General features: G+C 37.8%; 1 protein-coding gene across 1 annotated transcript in view; it reads left to right on the top strand.

The window, feature by feature from the left end:
* The window catches only part of SKAP2 (src kinase associated phosphoprotein 2), a 122,285-nt gene extending 104,332 nt beyond the window's left edge, over positions 1–17,953 (top strand). Inside the window, exons 11-13 of the mRNA XM_075493034.1 lie at positions 5,595–5,707; positions 15,316–15,417; positions 15,829–17,953. Of these exons, the coding sequence (XP_075349149.1) occupies positions 5,595–5,707; positions 15,316–15,408 (206 nt within the window). The 3' untranslated portion in view covers positions 15,409–15,417; positions 15,829–17,953. The remainder of the gene's footprint in view (positions 1–5,594; positions 5,708–15,315; positions 15,418–15,828) is intronic.
* The last annotated feature ends 6,176 nt before the right edge of the window (positions 17,954–24,129 follow it).

Below are 24,129 nucleotides of genomic sequence, written 5' to 3'. Positions count from 1 at the left end.
CACATAATTCTTTCAGGGCTGTCAAGGAAAGGGTGGGCAAGAAGAGTTCCTTTAGGAAGTAGCTCTGCAGTGCTCTTCCTGTTGCAACATGTGGAGAGGAAACAGAGGCCTGATTTCCTGACCCATACAGGAAAGCAGGAACAGGTTGCTGTGAGGAGTTTTGGGTTGCTTTTCTTGGAAAGGAAACAAGAGCCAAGTCATCAGATGCTGTTAGCATTGTGCTCTGCTAAAAACATGTGTAAAACAAAATGACTCATTACAGCCTTAACATTTAGTACTCATTTAGACATTACCGTAATTATAAGAGTGTGTTGTCATAATGGAGCGTGGGGTCAATCCAATTATAAAGTTGCCAACAGCGGGGTTTTTTTGCCACTAATGTATCTTCTTGAAGTTCTAAATGGTCATACTTTTAAGAAATCAAACCTTAGCACCTTCATTTCTGAAAAGTTTCAACTGCTATGAGAACAGCTTTATTAGTCTTACTAGTATTTGCATAATGTCCTTGAAAATACCATAACAGTTCTCCCCAGATATCAGATTCATTTCAAGCTATAATTTTCTGATCTGATCTGATCTTACTTAGTTAACTATTTAACACTGGAAATTTGTTTGACTGTTAGGGCTGAGTTGACATGAGTATTTCTGATAGGCATCACATCATATATTTCTAACCTGACTCAAGAATATTTCATGATTTTCCACACAAACAGTGCATACATTCTTAAATTTAATCTATTGCCTAGCTTTACTAAACCTGAATTTCAGAGAAAATATTCTGCAAATTGTCTGTGAGCTCAGCCTGATAAGTGCAAAAAAACCCCTTTCTTTTTTCCTACTCTTTTCTTGCCCTGACTTCTCTCTACTTCAATTAATGTGCAGGCTTGAGTTCTTTTTATTCCTTCAGTCTTGATGCTGACTGTTGCTGCTGGATATCTTTACATTAATTGCTGGTGACCTAATTATTTAAAAATACCAAAGTGTTGAAAAGTTTCAGTTATGTAATATGGCTTGCTGGGTCTTTTTTGCTACCGCTATCTACCCATTATCATTTCCACAATCACTGTTTCAGTAAGTGTCATGTTCTGTGCTGTCTCAGTGTAAACACCTTGATTTTAGAGTAACTGAGGAACAGTAGGCGAAGTGAGAAAGACTATACTGAACAGATCAGGCTAGATTAGAGGTTGAGTCCAAATAAATACACTACAATTATTTTGCCCTTACTTCATAATTTTTCTGGGGAAAAAGGGCAAGTAAGTAAGTAACAGGTATTCTTTGCCATTTAGGACATCGTCAGAACAAACAAATAACTGTGTTCTTTAACAGGGTGTGTCTCATTGGGCATTGAGACTCAACACTGAGAGTCTAAATCACTTGTGTAAGACAGAGTCATTCTGGTAGTGTTAATTTTGAACTTCGCCTATCTCTTTATCTTTAAGCCTTCAGTATGGTAAATTTTGAGCACATCGTCACCAAAAGGGGATACAGTTCACCTCTTTCAAATATTGTTAACTAGCCCAGACTAGTAGTCTTCAAATCTGACGCTATAAACTTTTGAAGAATCTGATCAAGAGTCAAGGAATATGAATCAGAATGGCAGGCTTTTGGCCAGTTTAATATACTGGGCTGTGGACCATGGTGGTGAAAGGTAAACGTACACGTGTTCCTTCGTTCCACAAGCAATGCGTAAGCAGATAGTATAACTACTAGCTCTAAGTCACTATTGTAGTAGGGTTTGCTAACTTAGATGCCATCAATGTTAAAATGGAAGATCTGTGGAAATCACGCACCGTCACATTTATTCTAATGTTTTAAGTAGTGCATTTCGAACCTTGGGCTGTAATTCCTGTTTTTGTTTTTATCAGTTTAGTGTTCTGTCAGGTTTGTGCTCAGAAATGGCAGGTGCCAAAATTATCACAAGGTAGGGGGCAGGAATGGAACAGCCTGAAGTTAGATTGGTTTAGGCTGCAATGGGACAGCACACTTATATCCCTCTGAAATATGCACTCTTAATCTGTTTTTCCAGGTTTTGTTGTTTTCTGTCTATTGAAGCTGTTAGAATATTCTTATATTTTTTTTCCCCTTGAGTAATCCATGGGCATTCTGAAGTTTTAAACAGTCTACAATATTTGAAGTGCATGCTTGAGTGATATACTTGTCTGATTTTTTTTACCTGAACTGTTCACCTTTCTTTCTTCAAGCATGTCTTGTCAGGTGCCAGTATTTTTCAGTGAAATAAGCAGTCTGAGCCTACCGTCAGGAGGGCTGGCAGCCGTTGCTGTTTGATCTGTCAAATAAACTCTGAAGTGTTTTCATCAGTATATTGGACAAAAACATCTGTTGTTCCTATTACTGTTACTGGAAAAACAGATATGGCAGAAGAAAACCATGAGGAATTCTTCATAAAGAGTTTTGGAAACTGTAGGATAGTTGTTCATCCAGATAGCTGTCCTGGAATGAAAGAAATATTTCCTGGAGAAACAACCTATCCAAAATCCTGCTCAGCCATTTCTTGTGATTGGTAATATTAAAAGCAGTGGGTAGGTAAAAACAAACTGCTTTCTACCCTCCACCACACATTTAAATTTTTTTAAATCACATCTTATTCATACTTGTGGCCTAAGTGACCATGCCTTCAAAATACGACAGACTTTGGTTTTGCGATTATGTCATCATGGTATTTTTCAGGCACACAACATTTCACAGTGTATAAGAATAGAGTGTAGTTGTGACAGAGTAATGCCAGCGAATCAATACCTTTTGAATTTGAACTCTAATGGGCACATAAGTTCTTGATGCTAAATTCACCAGCTGTTTTCAGGTATTACATGTGTTTAATAAGCTCCATGTAATTTTATTACCATATAAATACCAAATTCCTTTACCCAGGTCTCCTGGTTTTGTTTTATTCAGTTCTTCAGAGGCAATCAAATGAAATTTGGTAGGATCCTCCCCAACTGAAAGAGGGGATGAAGTAAGAAAGAATGGGCTTGTGTTTTGCAGAGGTTTTTGCAGCTTTCTTTTTGTTCTACCTCTGTGTTTGTGAAGCACTATGAATCATTTTATGAAGCATTTTGCCTGTTAGATGTATAGATTCTGAAGTAAAATTTACAGTTGGCTTTTATGCATGTGTAGTTGCACTTAGAGAATTTGGAGAAACTTGTGCTGGTGGGTACGAGAGGGGATTTCGAATTCGAAATTAACACTTGTTGGAAGACCAGCATAGTTATTCACAAACTTACACTGGTACTTTCTCTCCCTGTTTTTCATTTCTGTGCTCCTGGTATACCGGTATATGTTTTTCCAAGAAATGTGGCTTTCTGATTTAAACAACTCTGTCTTATGTTGAATTCACAAATGAGGGCACAGAGCCATGGTTAGTCTTTGGGCAACATCTTCGCTATTGCAATAAGCTTATTTTAAAATACGTCTTTTCCAGCATTACCATGTTATTAGCTGAGTTGCTTTCCCACTTTAAGGCTTCATTAAATGCTCATCATGAACATCTAGGGAGAGATACGTCTCACCTGTTGTGGGATCTCTTCTGTGGCTGATGTTCCCCATGTAACTCCCATTAGTGATAACAGGAGTTACTTAAGGCACATAAAGGTAAGAACAGACCTCAAAGTGATAAAGGTCAGTGTGAAGAAACATGATTCATTTCAGTGCAATTCTGAAGAAGTAAAAGTCCTGATTAATGTATTTTAAACCAAATCAATAAGACAACGGCTGAAAGATTTGAAAGGTGGGATATACTGAAATAGCTCTTTTAGTTTTTTCTCATGTGGGCTTACATTATCTTTTATGAGAGAGTGCTGGGAACTGTGATCAGTGCAGTATCAAAAGACTGAGGAGAGATTCTGATTTAATATTTATCACAAATTAATTTGGTGCTAACCTGTGTTACTGATTATAATTGTCTAATGCTAAATAGGTGAATAGTGAGCTGACAAATAGGAAGGGCCAAAATTTGGAGGTGCAACGTTTCAAACTGCTTCCTCATTCCTCTTGAAATTATTCTATGTATTTTACAATAACCAAATGTCCTATTTCTGAATGGTTGGGAGTTTTTATATATGTATATATAGCTGCTTTTGGTGCGATGACAGAAGAATTTGTGCACTAGTAGTCAGAACGCCCCCTAGTGCTCTATAGCAAAGTGGTAGCTACTAATCACCAGTTTATGGAAAACTAAATGGTGGCTAACTTGCACAGCAGCTTTAAATTCAAGGTTGTGAATATTTAGCCTTATGACAGTATTGCCATCAAAACAAGATAGCACAGAACACAGACTGAAGTGGATAAACAGAAAACAAGCTCTTCTTCCTCATACAGAGAGTATTAAAATTAAAATCTAAGTATTTGTCAAAATAGAAAAAAACACAAGTTGAATACCGCTATATTTTTTTAATAGCGTGACACTTTCTCTTGCTTGATGCTTGGTATTTTAGCAGGATTTTTTTCAGTAATAAAGTGAACCGATCATGATTAAATTGTAAACTATAAATAATGGTGTAGAGTGCTAACGACATGCAAATGTAACTGGTATATGTTGGAATAACTAGCAAGCCTGCTGTTCAAGGATCATATAACAAAACTGACAGCCTTGATCCAGCCAGTTCAGTGATATTTATGTTACCAGAATTAGAAGATAGCTTTCCAGTGATGTAAATTATTAGTACATATACATTCTGTCTGGTTAGTGTATACATAATGTAACTGGTCATCTTAGTGGTATTGCTTACATTCTTTTTGCATTAACTCATCATGCTCCATTCTCATGGAATTAAAAACAGGAAATAGTTTGCAGTGTAACAGAAGCACCCAGTGTATTTAACCGTGTGTAAGCGCTGTGTTTCAGTAGATGTACTCTGTATTGTAAGTGTATGACAAAGCATTTATTACTGTGTTATTGCCGTATTACAGAGCAAAGAGTGCTAAATAATCAATCAGTTAATGGTCTGTATGGCAGCTTGAACACAGCACATCCATTGTGCTTATGCTGTTAGAAGGATGAGTTTATGACTGCAGTGTAGTTGCATGTTTAGCCAGAGCTTAATGTCCTAAACTGGAGCTGACACAAATATTTTTAAAATGCAGCTTCAGCAACAGTTTCCAAGTTCTCCAATATTTCAGAAGGAACAATCAAGGATTATCTCAAAGGTTCTCAGAGAAGTTATTTAGTTTTGTTGGAACAGGAGAGGGAGGGGGAGCGTATCACAAAATACTTACTTTGGCTTCCTTTCACAGATTATTATTAATTATATTCTAGCAATTTTATCAGTTTCAAGTTGAGATACAAATATGGCTTGCTGGAAATACATTAGTAGAGGAAAACTAGCTGCTTTAAGTTGCAGCTGGAAAATGCTTTGAAAACCTGTAGCTACATGTCTTTAAGTGCTACAACTTGCCAGTGGAGGAATCGCACATTAAACTTGTTTTCCACTTGCTTTTGTGGTATGAAGGAGCTGTTTCTAAAAAGAGGAGTAAGAAATGTATGCTAATAAATTGCTTTGTAGTATCTGGAGATCTAAAGAGTAACTTTAGTCCCTCAATCTTTATCCTTTTGTAATTAGATGCTGTTTTCTTTGCAGATGGCAAAAATACCGATTACGCCAATTTCTATCAAGGTTTGTGGGACTGTACAGGAGATGTACCTGATGAGTTGACATTTAAACGTGGTGATGTTATCTACATTCTCAGCAAGGTACGGTGTGCTACTGGGGCTACATAGTTGTAAAAAGAGAGCCATGGCAGAAGGGCACATTCCCACAGTTCTATGGGGGGAAATTGGCACTCCCTTTCAGATCCTTTGTTTGCAATCAGATATTCACTGCAATTAATTATTTTGTCAAATGAACTATAATCACATTTAAAACATAGCCGTGTAACAGGAATTAACTTAAAAGCATGTTTATTTACTTGTTAAATCTTGGCTACCATTTGTTAGCTGATTTAACAGGAGACAATGTGCTTTCTGCTTGTAAAAGTTAACCTTGTAGAATTTTAAATTATCGTGTATGTTATGTTTTTTGTTTCCTGTTTTATATTCCTGACTGTGCTGATTCTGACTTTTTGGGCATCTTGCTACAGAAGATGGTTTGTTTTTTTGAACTATGCTTTCGTCTTTGTATGTATATTGTAATTGTTCTGACAGCTCAGATTGCAAATTTGTTTGCTCTGACAGATTTGGACAATTTTTAATTTACTGCTTTCCTGTTTACAAAGCAAATGAGAAATATAATTCCTCTCATCTAAAGTGATGATAAACAGTATAAGCATGAAATTTTATTCTACTTTAATGTTAGTTAATTTTCTTAATCCTCCCCCCCCCCCAACCAAAACTAAAACCTCTCCTAAAATATATATCTCATGATCCATTGAAGTCTACTCCTGAACAATTCATCAAAGGAAATTTATCTTTTCCCCACATATTAGAAAAAAGCTGAGCTTTTCAAGTTCTCATTGAAAAAAACACCTTTTAAAATATATGTAGAATATATATCTCAGATGTAATTGCCGTTCAGTATAATTAATGCCAAAGATATGGTAGGCCATTGAAATATACAAATACGTGCATGAAAGCTAAAGGCATCTGTTTGTCTTAGTTTCAAACTCTTCAGTTTTGTCACAATTGCTTTAAATCTTCCGTGATACCTTTAACTGCAATGTTTCCGGATAATAAATGTAACAGCTTCTGTTTAAATAAATTTAAGATTTATGGATAGAAAGAAAGTCCTATATAAAAATATAGAAGATATATTACTAATGGTAATGTGACCATGTATGTCTTTTGAGGTATTTCATTGTCACTTAAACTAATAACTGAATTGCATTACTAAAGGCCGGATAACACTCTTGGATTGGGCAGACTTTCAAGCAGTTATACAGCACTGAAGAATGGTACTAATTTAAAATAACCACCTCTTTCCACTCCCCCTCCCCCAAAAAAGCCCATGAACAAACAGATTTCACTGCACAAGTTTGGCCTCTTTGTGGGTTGTGCTCTTCTGGTACAGTATGGGGACTAATAAAATCTTAATCTTCAGTTTGTAGGTGAAAAAATAATTTGCTACTCCTTCCCCCAAAGAATGAGAAATTTAATTTAAAAAATGGAGCAGAATAGAAAAACAGTAGCTTAAGCTGTCCTCTGTATATCAACTGCCTTGTGGTCATGCTGTGATTAATCCATAATCGGTCCTTGAAACAGGCTTGCTGCTGCTCCAGATATATAGAGCCTCTCTCTTTGGGAATGATTTCTACTGCAAAATACAACCCAGAAAATTCAGCCCTGTTTCACTTAAAGATTGTTACAGCTTTTTCAGAAAAATGAGTGTTGGCCACTACTGTCAGCTCTGAATTTAGGGTCCTTGGAGGGGAAAGTGCCAGAGAATTATCCATCTTAACCCTCCACTTGATTCAGTTTCAAGGTCTGATCATTTACGAGCTCTTTGTTTGGTAAGTGAAAATATAACCAAAGGAAAAGTGAACCTAACCATCCTGAAGTGGGTCAAGACTTTTCTTCAAAAAATATTTCCTAATCCACTACATTAATACTTGGGTTTTGTGGCAGTTGGCAGGAACCCTTGGCAATTTTTTTATTTTTTCACACCATCTAGTGGTTGAAAATGAGAGATGCAGGTACTGACAGGAGACGATGTGTATGGATCCAAAATGGTGTCATAAATTCAGCTTCAGCTTGAACCTAGCTATGGCTTTATTGCCTTTCTATCATATGTCAGCCAGGTATGAACATTACTCTTGAAAATCACATTTGGCTGATAAGGAAGTAAGTACGGGTATAGCAGTATTATAGTAGGAAGGGTGAAGCATTAACAAAATATCGAGCATATTTGTGCAACATGTAATAGTTCTTTGTTTTACAATGAAATATAAATGGTATAGCTTGCTCTGACGAACGTGATAAGATAGATATTTGTCTCTCCCAGCAATAATTATGCCAAAGCAATATATTTTTACCTGCTTTTCACATACCTTTATAGAAATTAGGGGAAAAGTGGCTATTTTGTTTCCAAGAAATGAGATCATTCGTACAACAGAAGTAATTATGAACCAGTTTAGCAAATTTGGGCATTGTTATAATTTAAATAAAGCAGGAAGAGCAATATGTTACATGTAAGTTTCTAGGTGAATGCCTTTTAGAAGAATGATCAAGGTTTCAGTTTGGCAACATTTACTTCCTAAAATAGCTAAGCATTATGCAAAGACAAATCCAACATAATTTGCTTTAAACTGAGCATCAAAATTCGATGTTAGTGCAGTGAGCATTATTTGCATGCTTATACTCTGATAATACAAATACCTGTGCCCGACTAAAGTAATTACTGTAGAAAAGCATGTTTTCCTTGTTTTAAAGGTGCATTCAAAAACTTTTTTAGCTATTACCTAAATATTTATGTCTATTGTGGCTTTTGTGTGGCAGCAGCCCTATGGGCTCTTACAAAAAAACCCCAAACCTTTTTTCTAGGTTTTTCTACCTTTGAGAGTTTCCTTCAGAAGTTGAGTTTTTAATCTGAGCAGAATTAACAGAACTGTTGCAATAGTACTTATTAACTTTTATTTATTTAAAAAAATAGTTAACTTTTCAGATTAATTGATCAATGTATCTGTACAGATAAACTCATACTATTATCATCTTAATTTATAATATTATTGAATATTTAAGTGGCTTTTATAACTTAGGCTATGAACCATGTGAACTTTCAGAAAACTATGTACCCCTCTCCTGCTATGCAGTAGAAAACATCTTATAGCTCTACTGATAGAGGGACTCTATTAATAAGATTTCTTAGTTAATATTGACTTCTTAGTTAATACTGACTATTAGAAATGCAATACTTGGGCGTCCTGTTTTCTAAAAGGATGATTGTTCTTAACTCCTGCTCATTTACAGGCTTGCCTTTGCTTTCAAGCCCATATGATAAATGGGGAAGGAAACCGTGACATAACAATCCTTTTTATAAATCTTCCATAGCTCCACTCAAGAAATCAATTTCCAGAAACAAAGACAACTGTGAGTGGAGGTAGCCTTGGGTTTTTTTTTGTTGGTGGGTTGTTTTTTTTTTTTGTTTAAGTTTGGTATGCACAATTTATGCAAGTACAGCACTTGCAGTATCTGTTTGTTTGCTTTAGGTGCATGTTTTGTGTTGGGAAATTCCATAGTTTCATCAGCCAAATGCAATTAGTAATGGAAATTTACTTAGATGTTAGCAGGCACCTGCTTAGTAGAATTACTGTCATTTCTTAACTTTTAAGCTACTTTAATTCCTATCTCATTTATATTTATATTTGCATTAAAACAACAAATAGTACTTCAAAATCAGAAATTATATCTCAAACTGGAATTCTTCCCTGTTATTATTTCAGTATATGCCAATGCAATATAATGCTGCTCACTCTGGTATTTATGATTCATGGAAATCTCACCTTTGAACCCTTTGCTCTAGAATTTTCTGTGAAAGTAGAGTGTTAACTTGGTATCTAGATTACCCTTTATTCAGTAGTTGTACATTTCCAGTGTGGCAGATTTTTTGTTTTTTCAATACAAGAAATGTCTGTTAAAATGCTCACATCTCAACCTGTATTTTTTGCTTAGTGAAAAGACAAACAAAGAAATCTCTATAGCTCAGATTACTGCTTATGAAATAAAGTACAACTTAACAGTGCAGCTGTTTCATAATCAGTGTGAGCACTTTGTACATTATCTGTATAATCTTCATAAAATTTATTTATTCAGTATTTTTCAAAAAGATGTGAAAGGCGACTAAAATCCTTTTTTTGTCTGAAAAAACAGGCTGTTTTCTGACTGACCATACTGAGATCCGTATTTATAAGTACTTTCTCTTTCCATGACCATACTGCCTATGTCTACCTTAGCAAATAGGGAGTACCAATAGGAGCAGATTTGCAGAGTGAAACACTTAGTGCTGAGGCCCCGGCATCCACGCCATGCATTTGCAAAGGGGTTTGATGTCCGAAGAGGTCTAGCCTGGTTTTGTGGAATGAGAACACATTAGTGGTTGGAGCACATTCAAGTGCATCTTCCATTTTAGTTTCATGTAAAAGAAATGTAGCATGTGTGCTCTGAGACTGATGGCTCTGCGAAGTGAGCCAAGGTGGGAGCATTGGGAGAGTCACTTCAGTGGGATGCTTCTGATCAAAACTAAAATGCAATATGAAGTTGTACATTTCCTTCTTCTGGCTTGTTTAGGTATATTCCTTCCAGGAAAAAAAAAAAAAAGATACATGGCTAAACATAAGATAGGAGCAAAGGCCTTTAAATGGAAGGTTAGTTAAGATAGACTAATGCAAAGTGACTCTAGGTCTGTTGGTTTGCATACTGATAACATGTAAGCATTTACCTACGTGATTAGAAAAAATTTTGGCATTGTGTCATCTAATGGAAAATAAAATGGCTCTTCTATTATTCCAGGGTGTTTTCAGGGGCCAGTTTTGGTTCAGAATTCAGTCTGCTTACCCTGATTTATATTGGAACTCTTTAATTGGTGTCTATTTTGTCTCATGTCATTGCAGGAAATAAAACCTAGTAACGCAACCGTACAATAAATCTGAGGCTTATATTCTTACAGATGACCATTTTATTGCTGTCTTAAAACAACTCTACTACCTGTGAAGAAGTCTCATTCAGTTATCTAAAACATTTGTCATTTTCTGCTTTTTAAAGAAAATGCTGTTCTGTGCCAAAAATGGTCCCTGGTTGATAGTGTATCATTCAGCAATTACACCAAAGGAAGTTCTAAAATTTTTTAGCTAGTCTGAATCTCCTGGATGAATTAGAGGTGTTTTAAAATATTATCTTGCCAAAATTGCCCCCCAGGATATTCTTAAAAAAAAATTTCTCCCTGCTTGCCGCACATGTCTAGCTTGATAGGAGAGGCTACTTATTTTAACCCCAAACAAGGCTAAGTTAATATTAACTTATTATATTAACTTAAATCTTAATATTAACTTATGTTTTGCTTTTCAGTTTTAAAGTTTGCAGATCTTCAGCCCATAAGTTAATATTACTTACAGTGCCACTGGAAGAGGGCAGGAGAAAAATCTTGAATTCACACACTTCAGTTGTGTTTTTTTAAAATGCAACTCCATTGTTTTCTTCGAGGCATTGAAACACGATGATTTTCAGCAACTTTTTAAAAAACAAAACAAATTAAAAAACCACCGCACAAACACAAAACCCATACCATATGTATTGAACAATAGGGGCTAATTGCACAAGGACTAGATGTTCTCAACTTTTGCTGAAGTCAGTAGAAGTTAATGTGGTGCAAAGCATCTGGAGATCCTCATTTATGCAGAGGATCTGTTCTAAAGGTAGTAGAGACTGTTCTGGAAATCCTCTTGCATATAAACATTTTCTCTTCTTGCATGTCAAAATTCTCTTCTACATAGTACAAAAATCTTGGATTTAAAAGATACCTGTAAAAAACAAGTAGTGTATTTCTACCTACTGTGTTTTCCCCAAGTGCAAAAACTTTTATGATCAGTGTCTCATGGAGCCATAGGTACATAGACATCGGTGCAGTGAAACTGGTGGGATGGGGACAAGGAGAAGCATCTGCTCACGGTGCGTTCAGTTGAGAGCGTTTAAGGAGCCTGTAAACCCTGGTGGGATTTTCTTCCCCCGCTATCGGAGGATGCTGTGTGGAGAGTGTTTTGCCAGCGTGTTAAATGTTAAGTCGTAACCTCTTCCTTGCTGCCCTGTGAAACTACTTCATTTTGGTTAATAAATTTCTGCTGGGGAAAAAAAACCCTATCCACTCTTCCAGACAGTGAAAACACAGAAGTGGCTTAGAAAGCATTTGGTCATTTGTTAAGGTGGTTGTTTCGTGTTATTTGGCATGATATATTCCACTGCCCTGGCGCTTGTCTTCAGGGGTTGCGGTGGCCCCTTCCCCCCCGCCCTGCCTAGCGTTGCCCGGTATGGCAAATGTGCTCCCAGTCACATGGCAGAGCTGCGGCCGCACACTTGTGCATTCTCCTCATTGCAGGGCAGCTGGATCTGGCCCTGCCCCCCTCCCCTATCCCTCTGTTTGCCTTGGAGCAATTCATTTTGCAGTTATTGAATTTCTTTGGAGAGTTATTTTCATACAGCGAGCATCACAGCACCTCTGGATCTTGATAGCATTTCTACATAAGGAGAAAGAAGCTTTGTGTTAGTAATTACCTAACATTGTCAGGAGCTGACTGCAGGCCTCTTTCTAGTGATAACAGAATAACCACATAATATAGCTTTATAGCACATGATTAATAGAAAATAATTACACATCCTACAAAGGGATGCAATATTTCTTATAAATTGACTACAATGGTTTCCTGTAGATTAAAGGACTCTTCATTATTTTATCAGTCCTTCTGAAGTATAGTCGCTTGCCTATGTTAGCAGTGATGTTAAGAGCTGAATGCAGTGAGGGATACCAGATGGTAAACCCAGTGGTACCTGAGATCTGAAGCTGGAGCTTGCAAAAGCACTGTGCTTCCCAGCTCTTAAGAATTCATATAAAACTCCTAACCGTATTCATATCTTTCTGTGTATTAATCATTATTTCCCACAAATGTGGGCTTTAGACTTTTATTCTGCACATCTGAAACAGCAGTAATAGACATATGGACCTCACAACAGCAGTGTATTAATTAAATTATATTGCTGGGAAGGAGTTTATAATTGATAATGTTGATAGAAACAATACATCAATTCGGATTTTATATGTGACTTGAAGAAAGGACTGGGGAGGACTGCTTATCTGCCTGACTAGTAAGCACTCTTCTGTGGTACTGAGGACAGAAAGGAGTGGTTAGCAGTGTAGAGAGAAATGTCTGTACTTTAATCAGTTTAAAAGGGAGTGCTATCTAATTATTCTAAAACCTGAGATTAAAGTTTTATATTCTTGGTAGCCAGGTATCTGCATTATATTTTTGTTCAGACTTCTATAGACTGCAGATAGTTTAATTGGGATTCATGTTGCTCTTGAGACCCATGCAAAGAATAGTAATGTAAAGTAAAAGCTTCTGTGTTGCAATATTGTCTGTATGGTATAATGGTTGCAGTGAATCCTTAAATTAGTTTACTAGTCTGTTACATCAACATTCATTTCATCTTCTCACTTAGCTTCATGCCAGAGCAGTAAGTGGTGTATTAGTAAGCAGCAAAAACCGGAAAGTTTTCAAAACAGCAGCATGCTTTTAATTTTAATTTGAGGTATCTGAATTGTTTCTTTAAAAACAATTTTTTCTAAGTTCATGTAGTGTTGCTAAGTGAAACATTTTCAATGGATAATGTAGTCCACAGGCTCTTTCTATGCCATTTGTCATATGCAATTTAATGACCGTTTAACTAAGCCACTTCCCTCATTTCATGTATTGTTTGCTTTTTTGGCTGATGTCTAGCAAAACTTGCTTAATCACTCTTGTCAGTCACTTCATGAGTTCCATGTAACAGCTTAAAATCTTTTGTTGCTTTCTCTTGGAGAGATTTATTGCTGAGATTCCAGTAGTATACGTGAGTACTGTTCCTTTCAGCAATTTCCCACTTCAGTTTAGAAATCCAGTTTGTATATTTAACCAGTGTATTGTGAGATAAAACATAGATTTTTAAACAGGCTGATCTGGAACATTATAAACCTCAGCGTCAGGGTATTATTTAGCCTTTAAGGATTTAGGGTATAATGTGTAGCCCCATGGGAAAGGTTCTTAACTTCTGTGGAGAGCAGTTTGCACTGAAGATCAGGTTCAGATACCTCTAGACTTTCAGACCAGACCCGTGCCCAGCAGTCTGTTCTGCAGTGGAAGGTGGAAGAAGGTGGAATTATTTTTGCAGCTTTCTAGTTTGTGCGTTCACGTCATAAATGAAGGTTTTCCTGCTGCTTTTTATGTGGATTTTCTTTAAATCGCACTTACTGCAGTATCTTATGGATGGCAGGATAGTCTTCTAAATCACCAATTCACTGTGAAGAGAAGGAAGAAAATGTTTAATTTAAGACTGGTGTTCAGCCTTCCACAATAAGAAAATATGAAAGTGCGTGTGTGCCTGCATGCAAGCGTGGTTTTTTAAAAAAAAAAAAAAAAAAAAAAAAAAAAAGCCTGGGCCTGCATATGAAAGCGGGCCATCAACAGGGCTTCATCGTAGTTAAGCACAGGGAGAGCTGAGTACACTAAGCACCTCATAGGACCCTAGAGAACTCTCGACCAGGCCAAATATGCCAGCAGCAAATCATTATAGCTCAGGCTCTAATGAAACTCCATTAACCCTTAAGCTCCACTTGACTATTTATAACTGAAAAACTTTATCTACAGTCAAAATAATAGCTTCATCTCAGTAGGACTATTAATTCAAAATCCTACAGCCTTTTGCTTTTCTCATCAGAAGAGCAGCGTAGCAGGAAGCAGATGTTGCTTATCAGAGATATCTGTGTATTTTGTATTTTCCATGTTTGTTCCAAAGTAATTTCTATCTTGCTAATCATTCCATTTTGAATGGGGTCTCTGTTTTAATAATGCTTCATTTGTAACTCAATATATGTGTGTGTGCAATTTCAGCTGTTACAATTTATTGAACCGCTGTTGGGATTGATCTTAAAATATTTACCTCATAGGAAAAAAATTAAATTTGGATCCCACAATACTCTTACTTGGTATTGCTTTTGGAAGATATTATTTCTTTAAACTATTATAATTCATTTTGTTTCATATTTATCTCACTAAGCCTAAACAAATTTCAAACAAAAGTACATTAGTCATCTGTCAGACATATGAGATCTGCCGTAGAATTTTCTGCAAGCCTAAAGCAATAGTAGACTTTGTCCGTAGAAAGAGATTATGTCTTAGATATATGGTGTTCCCTTCATATTTGAGCGAAGTAGTATTTAAAATAAGTTGATTGTAAGTTTCTTAAGAGTTTAGCCTTGTGATACTGAAAGAATCCCTGTTGATTCTTGTATGTCAACATTGTGCTATTAGATTTGAGTTACAAAGATAAGATTTTTATATTTGTGATGAATACAGGATAGAGAGGGCAGCTATTTTAGTAGGTGTGATAGAGAAGCGTGTCTGTAATTAAGAAATTTTCCTGAGTATGCCTGGCCTTTTTAAAATTTAACTTTTATCTTTGCCTAACTCTGCATGTGAATGCCTCTAACAAAAAGATATAATGTTTTAATTTTCAGTTGAAATGATTATAACTGTATATAAGAGAAAGCATCCATAAGGAGTTGCATACAAAACTCTATTGCATTTATATCAGACTAAAGGTTAATATTGCATATTGTTTTCAATTAGGAGTACAATAGATTTGGCTGGTGGGTAGGAGAAATGAAGGGAACCATTGGCTTGGTGCCTAAAGCCTACATAATGGAGATGTATGATATTTGAGAGGCCTGGGTAAGTACATTTTAATCCAATCTTCTGTAATGGCTTATATGTTCCCTTGTTCTCTGTTTCATAAGTATTTCTTTCCTGGAACCTCTGTAGGAGTCCTGTTAACGTAAAGATTATGGCAAAATATGTTGAAGGTTCAATTAAAGCACTTTTTCTGGGATTCTGTATGAAATATTAAACCACAGTGTACAAAAGATGATGTATTTTATAACTACGTTCCTTTTCCAGATTTTTTTTTTTTTTTGTAAAATAAAATTGGTGTGCTTTCTAGTTAGTTTTGTTACTTTAGTAATATGTATGTATCTGTCTGTGCAGAAAACTGTGGAAGGGGATAGATATTTGGGCTGGGTTTGATACACGTGTTTGAGGTTTTTTGGTTAATGATGACCTTTCAACTTCCCTCTCCCTAATCAGGAGAAATCTGCACTTGAAATCAGGAGTGGTGTGCAGCTGCAGTTTACAGACCCAGCCTCTGGAAGAAGAAGATTCTGCCGTACACGTTTTGTGGTTTCAGTGAATGTAGTCAGATCGTTGCCTTGTGTATACTAAACATTAAAAACTGTAATTGATCATAATTCTGCGGAAATGTTCTTCTTAGCCACTTTTTATAGAATTGTAATGCTAGGAAATGAAATAGATGGTAATTAACATATGGGGCACAAGCAGCCAAATAGTGCCTGTTGCTCTTTTCCTAAGCAGCACTCTGTATAGCTAGAGGTTTGTGTTCTTTCAGGGAATTTGGCTATGTTTTCCTGTTCCTCAGATGTAGAAAAATTAAGCTGAACTTTGAAAGTAGGAAACTGTTACTCAGTTCATGCATGCATTAACCTTTTAATGCTCACTGTACATTTTGTGCAGTTTCCTAGGAAAATCAAGGGAAATTTATGTGTAATATTGCAAGTCTTCAGGGTATTCCGCTTCCAAATGTTTTTGTATTATGTTTTAGCCAATGATTTATTTTTCTCATATATTTAGTGTTGTTGTTGTTAATTAATATTTTGTTACCCAAAATGAAAGCTTGGCTCTTTTGCTGATGTAATAAATCAGTCTGTGTGGTAATACTGCCCTGATACCGTTCTGACTTGGAGGTATGAATTACGTGAAAATTTGTACAAAGATAATATATTAAACCCCACAATTTTTGCTAAGTCAACATGAGCCAAATGGCAGGTAAGAATGATTTTTTTTTTTTTCCATGGTAGTGTGAAGTACTTTATCTGTACCTTACAGATACTTTCACAGAGTCAAATCTGGATACCTTGTTGGTATGTAGAATTCCTGATACATGTTGTGCAACAGACGTCTTCAACTCGATGTGGGTTAATAACGGCTACGTGCAGTCGTAGTGTCAAATCCAGAACTTTGTGGCTAAAAGCATCAGCTGACACATAAAAAAGTACACTAAAATACTCTTACTTGTGGACGAGAGGTTGGGCAGAGTGTTTAATACTTTAAATCCTCTTGTTTTGGAGATGTGCTTTACTATTAGCATGCAAGATCAACTTTTTCGAATCCTCCCACACACTTGATTTGTGAGACAGTTAATCTGCCAAAGAGGCAGGTCAAGCCAGTCTGCGAATTGCTGAGCCTGTGCAGGTCCCCTTGTAGTTGCTTGTGCTGTTTACGCTTCAGGCGGGCCCTGGAAACACTGTGGGTTAAAAGGTGACGTTAGTCTGAACTCAGAATTAGATCCTTTCAGTAAGCTAAGATGTTGTGCTTTATTTTAGCTGCTGCATGGTACTTGATGGTGCGCTGGGTTCTAATAGGAGTCAAACAGGGTACAGAGTTTTGTTGTAATTTTTTAAAAAAGAGATAGTCATTGAAATTGATTCTGTACATTATCAGTGAAGCATTAAAATGATAGATTATAGTCTTCAGATCTTTTACTACTTTAATTTATCAAGTGTACTTGTGGATTGTGTACAGAATGTGAAGCGTTAATATCACGGCTAGAAAAGCTCCTTCTGTCTTGTTAGCATGGCAGCGTAATAAATCTGCCCACCTAAATGTCTTTTTATTAATTATGTAATGCCGAATTCCACCACCACCGCCTACTTTTTGGGGAGTAAATCCCCCCCCTCGTTAAGACGCTGTGCACACGCGTGAAACTCGACTTAGGACAGGACCGGTGCGGGGACGCCGGTGCCGCGCCGGGAGCGGCTGCGCGGCAGCCGCCGCCGCCGCCGGTGCCCGGGGAAGGGAAAGGAAGGGGCGGCGGGCGGAGGCTGCCCTGCGCGGCCCTGCCCTGCGCGGCCCGGCCCTGCCCTGCGCTGCGCGGCCCTGCGCTGCACTGCGCGCCCGCGGCGGTAGATGGCAGCAAATTTTCATAGCACCGGAGGAGGCCGAGCCGGTCCCCTTCCCCCTCCCCTGCGCCCCCGCGCCGCTTCTGCCGTTTTTCCAGGAGAGGGAGTCCCATCCCAAGCGATGAGTAGCGGGCCTGCCGAGGCCTTTCTCTTCTGGGTGGTGGCAAACAGAGAAATAAAGTGTCTTTTGTCTGTAGTTCTCCTTTAGGGTTCCCCCCCTCCCCCCCCCCCCCCCCCCCCCCCCAAAGTACATATGGGAAGGAGTAAACAAACTGCCTTAAAATTCAAAACGTGAAAGATGTCCTGAAACTCACTCGAAGTGGCTTGGACTAAACCAGCAATAGACCACGGATGAATTGTTTACTTTAAATCTGTGCAAATACCATAACCTTTTTTGGATAAGAAAACCCCCATTAATACAACTTAAACAAAACTCAATAGTAGAAAATGCTAATTGCTTTATTTTCTTTGTTTACTTCGCTTGCACTTGCCTTTCTGTGAACAGTAAGACAGCTCATTTTTAAAAAGGTGATTGTAAGTCATATTTTGTACAGCGTTTTACTTGATTATTTGCTCTGTTCTGGATTTGTACTATACTGCCATTAGATCTTACAATAATGTTCTACTCTGCAAATTTTTAAGGTTCAAATAAAGTTTAATTGTTTGCAAACTGTTATGATGCTAATAATTCAACAGCCTGCTGTGTTACTAATGAAATTACTTTGTTATGATTAATTTGGAAAATAGTGTGTTGATTGTAGTAATTAAGCACAACAAGGTGAAGTAAATGATTCTAATGCCATCTGGCCTCCAGACTGAATGAAGAAATGAAATGGGGCTGTCATTTGAATTTATTCAGAGAAGTAAGGGTAATACAAATGCTTTTTATAGCAGAGGCACCCAGATATAATCATGCCACTCTTTAATATTTTTTCATGTACCTCTATATACAGATAACTGGTTAATGTATTTTTCCAGCATCTAGTTAGGATATACCTCTTTGTGCATACTGCCACTAATTACATGTACTGATGGTAGTGTATGTGCTGGTTCTTCCATCAGGGAGATGTATGGATAAGATTTAGAGAAGTGATATGCATCGGCTTACCTTTCGCTCCTCTATTAATGATAAAAACTTTCTTTGACTGGAGTTAAGCTGAATGTGAATGCTAATTAAGATCCCATTCTATATTCAAAGCCAAATGCATAAACTTTGTTCTTTTTGGCTCTGCAGTCTGAGTATGACACAGCATTAGAAGGAGCGTAAAGAAAAACCCTTTAGAACCTGATCCAAAGACTGTTGAAACTGAGAAGCCATTGAATTCGCTTGCTTCTGCACCAGGCTTTCAGAACCGTAACTCAAAAACAGGCAATACAATTTCAAAGTGCCTTTTGCTGAATACTCTTTGTCCTCTTTCTGAAAGAGATGCAATTATTTCCGTAAGCTGAACTAAACAAAAGAAAGGCTCTGACTTCTCTATAGCCAAACGATAGAAATCCATTTTTCTATCTCAGGTAAAGCAAAATGAAGTTGTGGCTGTAGATCAGAGTCCTGGCTTGATAAAGTTCACTGGGATCTGTAGGAAAGCTGTAAAATATTAAAACGTGATGAAAGTACCCAGGTAGATGACAATGGTGTGCTCTTCAGCTGCATGAGCCATTTGATGTTTCTCTCGTCTCTCTCCCTGAAGTTGATGAAAAATTTATTAGTATGTAACTGTGGGAATAAGCATATGCATGGAAACCTTATAAACAACTTTCCACTTTACATGGCACAACATACTGATAAATTCTAAGACCTTCACTTACCAGGGTTTCTCTGAAGCTGGCATTTCTCAGGCAAGTGTCTGCTTAATTCCGTCTTTATTTAGAAAAACTGACACTGAGCTCTGTGAAGAGTGCTCTGCCAAATCTGCATCTCTGTTTTAGAGTTCATTTCCTGCCCAGCATCCCGTGTCTTACTGTGAAGGACCAGCACCAACCAACTTCAAACTACGGACTTAAAATCGTAGATTCAAGCTAGGTGTAAGCACAGTGTTTCATGCTTCTGGGATGAAATTGTGACTTGGCTGGTCTCGCCTTGCTACAGGAAGAAGTAAAGGGGGGCCAAGATGGTGACAGCATGTGCAGGTCAAAGGGATGCCGCTTTTCTTATTCAGCTGTGTTATGCCAAGGATTATATATATATATATATATATATATTGTTTTTTTCCCCCCCTTTAAATTGTAAAGCAGATCAGGCAATGATAAGCCACAAATTGTTATATCATAGCCTTTTATGGATTTATTTAGGAGTGATTTTGTAATGGGATCTAGACAATTCTGTTGGCTGGAATTTTCTTTAGTCCAAACTACCACACAGAGAAATTCATAGGGAGCTGGATGCAAAGCAAAGTAGAGGAAAAACCTCTGCACCTGAAAGCTATGCAAACATGAATCAAATTTAAAACTGGAAATGTCAGCTTCTTCCCAGCCTTTTGGGAGGAACAAGTCTTTTAATTAACGGGAAAAACTTAAAAATCCAAGGAGTCATCTTGTAGCAATGTGTGGGAGAATAAAGTACAACAGTGCAGGCAGTCTGAGAAGAAGAGCTACTGGTAGATGAAGAGGCAGATAGTTTCAAATGCCACTAAAAACCAATCTATCTCTATTAATTTTCTGCTGTAGCAAACTGATGTGTTGGAACTTTTATCGTAAAGTAGCCTCAGTGTCTCACAACCTGCAGAACAAACTTCCTTTCACCCTCTATTGTAAAGCAAGTGCTACTCCATAAAGATATTGGCCATAGGAGCATTTTACAGCAAGACTTCAAAGTTTATGCTGTGAGATGAAAAAAATTCTACATTCAGTTACAGTGGGAGGATTTATGTTGGCAGAATAGAATAACCAGTTTGGCCACTTTCAGTCTGCTGTAATTGCTTGCATATTTGTAAATAGTGCCATGGGATTTTTAACGGCCACAGGCAATTAGGATTTTAGTTTTATACCTCATGCTACAAGACAAGGTACGTAGCACCACAGAACTGACCCCCGTGCAGAACTGCCTGGGTTAAAGAAAAAAAAAGTATTACACAGGATCATTATCAATCTTTCAAACGCCAGCAGCATGGAAGTGTGCCTTGGCAGTCTCCCACCCAAGAGCTGACATGGCCCAATGCTGCTTTTTAATAGTCAAATCTAATAGGGTCAGCATGAGAAGAGCTGAGCGCAGACAGCCTGACAGGTGTGGGCAACTCAGTTTATTCATTGGCGGTCTTCAGCCTCTGAGACTTATTTCATTTGGAAGGGAAAAGATGAAATCTGTAAACAGTCATGTGGCATCAGGGAAGCAGAGGGACCTTCTTCCTTTTCTGCTTCTCTCTTCTGAGAGGACTGCCATTCTTTCCTTATATTTAAATTAAAAGCAGCCAGGCATGAATGCACGTGTGTGTGTGGGAAGGAGTGGGTTTTATTATGTAGTCACTTACAATCATGTTTTGATGCTGGGTTCTCCTTTCTAAAAGGTGTTTATGTCTGCATGCTCATAATAGCCATACTACCTTTACTATAGAAAAAGGTATTTCTAGCTTTTAAAAAAAATTCTATTTCCACTTGTTTAAAGGCTCTATTCTAGTAACTTCTCTCTTGTCCTACATTTCCCATCATGATAGTACTCTTAGTGCATTATGTCAGGTGCTGCATCTTATCAAAGTCTGTGTCTTTTGTTACACTAATTTTTGTTTGCCTGTACCAATAAAACACTCCAGGCTCATTTTTTGCAACATCTTTTTCCCCTATTTTAAAGCTAATTTTGTACTTAGTCTTAAGGTATTAGACCACAACGAAGGGGGAGGGGGTAATCTATGCATCTGGATTTCCATTACCTAACAAAAAAATAGGCAATCCACATTATCAACTATGAGAACTGTTTTGCAAGGTCTATGAACTAACCAGCTTCCTATCCATTCATTCTTTCCTGCTTCTGAGACTGGCACATTATAGATGATGTGGGTACTTAACCACTTCTAGGCTGAGATTACCTATTCAGCTACTTACTGCCTTGTGATAGCCACCCAAGGTCACCTATAGGTCATTATTGACTTGTGACCAGAATTGCCTTCCCTCTAATGTTATCTAGCACTGCTTTGAAGGCAGCGTTCAGGAAACAAGCAGCTTCTCTCATGGGCTTTGTAAATTTTCAGAAGGTGAGTGAAACTTCAAAATGCAGGTATCGTCCAAAATAATCTCTCTCACTAAGCCATGTTTATGACTTGCACTTCTGTAAATGCTCAGTCTTCACTGTACTCCTGTATCCATTTACTTATACAAAATAATGAAGAGGAGAACGGGTACCATGAGGCATTTTCCTCAAACATCATATTTTTACAGAATTAGGTCAAATTGATGTTTCAGGTGCAGGCCAAGGAAATGCCTGCTTGAGAGTGTGAACCTGATTCTGTACCAGTGGTGGTCTGTGTCAGACTTAGGCAAGCAGTGGAGAATGAAGACCTACGTGGCTGGCCCTTTGCTGAAAACTGATCCTTACTGATCTATGTTCAATATTATCTTGGGCCCTTCAGCTGCAGTGTTGCTACTGAACATCTCTAATAAATTAAATAAGCCAGCAATTTATGCAGGTGTTTGTCCATCAGGTGTGGATCAGGGTTTTGAATTATAGCCTGATCTGACAGAATGGCATGTAAAGCCATGATGTGATATGTTCCCGTTTATGTGTCCTCAGACAAGCTGATGATTCCAAGACGCATACATGGACCACAGAGGAATTTCATCATGCCCATTTCATTAAATGGTAAAGATAGTGTATTTCAGTGGAATTCTGTTTTGCACATTCTGGTTCATGTTGCCCCTGTTAAGGAGGCCTTCATGCAAAACACCCTTGCTTAGATGTCATAACATTTGAAACATGGGGAATATGTGTTATTCAGTCTAAAACTGACCGGAGTGACTCATAGGGATCATTGAACAGAGTACTGACCAGCTACTGAAAGCATATTTATTTCATTTGGTAAACAGTGTTTAATTATGAATTAATTGTGATAATTCAGACAATTATTTCAATAATTTTGTCTAGTTAACAGTAACAGTAGACATACTGTTTGCTAAATGTATTAACTTAAATTACAGTAGCCATTCAGACTACATTCATCATAATACTTATTAGTGTCTGCCCTTCCTATATCTGTGGGCTCTTGAATGTTCTGCTCATCCTAAGTGTTGTCATTTCTGCTGGTATTACAGAAAAAAATTGAAATGTTGGCAGTTATCAATGACACAAACATCTTCTGTCTTTTCCACTGTCTGCTTCTTGAAAACAGTCAGTTCTGCATGTACAGTCTGAAACAAGGGAATTTAGGCATGTGACTCCCCCTTAACCTCAATGAAAGTTATGTAGGTAATTCTTAATTTGAGGGCACAGTATTAACTCCTTATTGACAACAGTAAGCACTCAGTCACGTAGTGCCCTTGGCTTCATTGGGAGTGCTCCTGAAAATTCTTACTCGTGTCGTGGTTTAACCCCAGCCAGCAACTAAGCCCCACCCAGCTGCTCGCTCACTCCCCCCCGGTGGGATGGGGGAGAGAATCGGAAGGGTAAAAGTGAGAAAACTCATGGGTTGAGATAAAGACAGTTTAATAGGAAAGCAAAAGCCGCGCACACAAGCAAAGCCAAACAAGGAATTCATTCACTCCTTCCCATGGGCAGGCAGGTGTTCAGCCATCTCCAGGAGAGCAGGGCTCCATCACACATAACGGTTACTTGGGAAGACAAACGCCATCACTCCAAAAGTCCCCTCCTTCCTTCTTCTTCCCTGGCTTTATATGCTGAGCATGACATCATATAGTATGTATGGACTATCCCTTTGGTCAGTTGGGGTCAGCTGTCCCAGCTGTGCCCACTCCCAACTTCTTGTGCACCCCCAGCCTACTCGCTGGTGGGGTGGGGTGAGAAGCAGAAAAGACGTTGACTCTGTGTAAGCACTGCTCAGCAGTAACTAAAACATCCCTCTGTTATCAACATTTGTGTATTTCCAGCACAAATCCAAAACATAGCCTCATACTAGCTTCTATGAAGAAAATCTACTCTATCCCAGTGAAAACTAGCACATCATGTGAAATACAGGATTTAAAATCAAGTTAGTGTTGTGGAAAGTTAGTTTTTGTGATTTAGAGGATACCCCTAACCATGAGTTAGCCACCTGGATATAGGATGCCAATTTATCTGTGAAGTATTTCTTGATGTTTGAAATCACTCTGTGCCCAGCACTTAAGAAATACGGGAGTATTATGAACACAAAGCAAATAGCTTTGGTGGTTCTGATCTCCAGCTGCCCAGAGAAGATCTCCTCGGTGTAAGATAGTTCTTGTAACCAGATGGAAGTATTTTACATGCTACTCATTTCGAACTCCCAGTTCA

The sequence above is a fragment of the Mycteria americana genome, chromosome 2 (genome assembly GCF_035582795.1).
Source record: "Mycteria americana isolate JAX WOST 10 ecotype Jacksonville Zoo and Gardens chromosome 2, USCA_MyAme_1.0, whole genome shotgun sequence".
Taxonomy (NCBI): Eukaryota; Metazoa; Chordata; class Aves; order Ciconiiformes; family Ciconiidae; genus Mycteria; species Mycteria americana.
The sequence above is the reverse complement of the archived record's forward strand: the minus strand, read 5'-3'. Positions and strand labels throughout refer to the sequence as shown.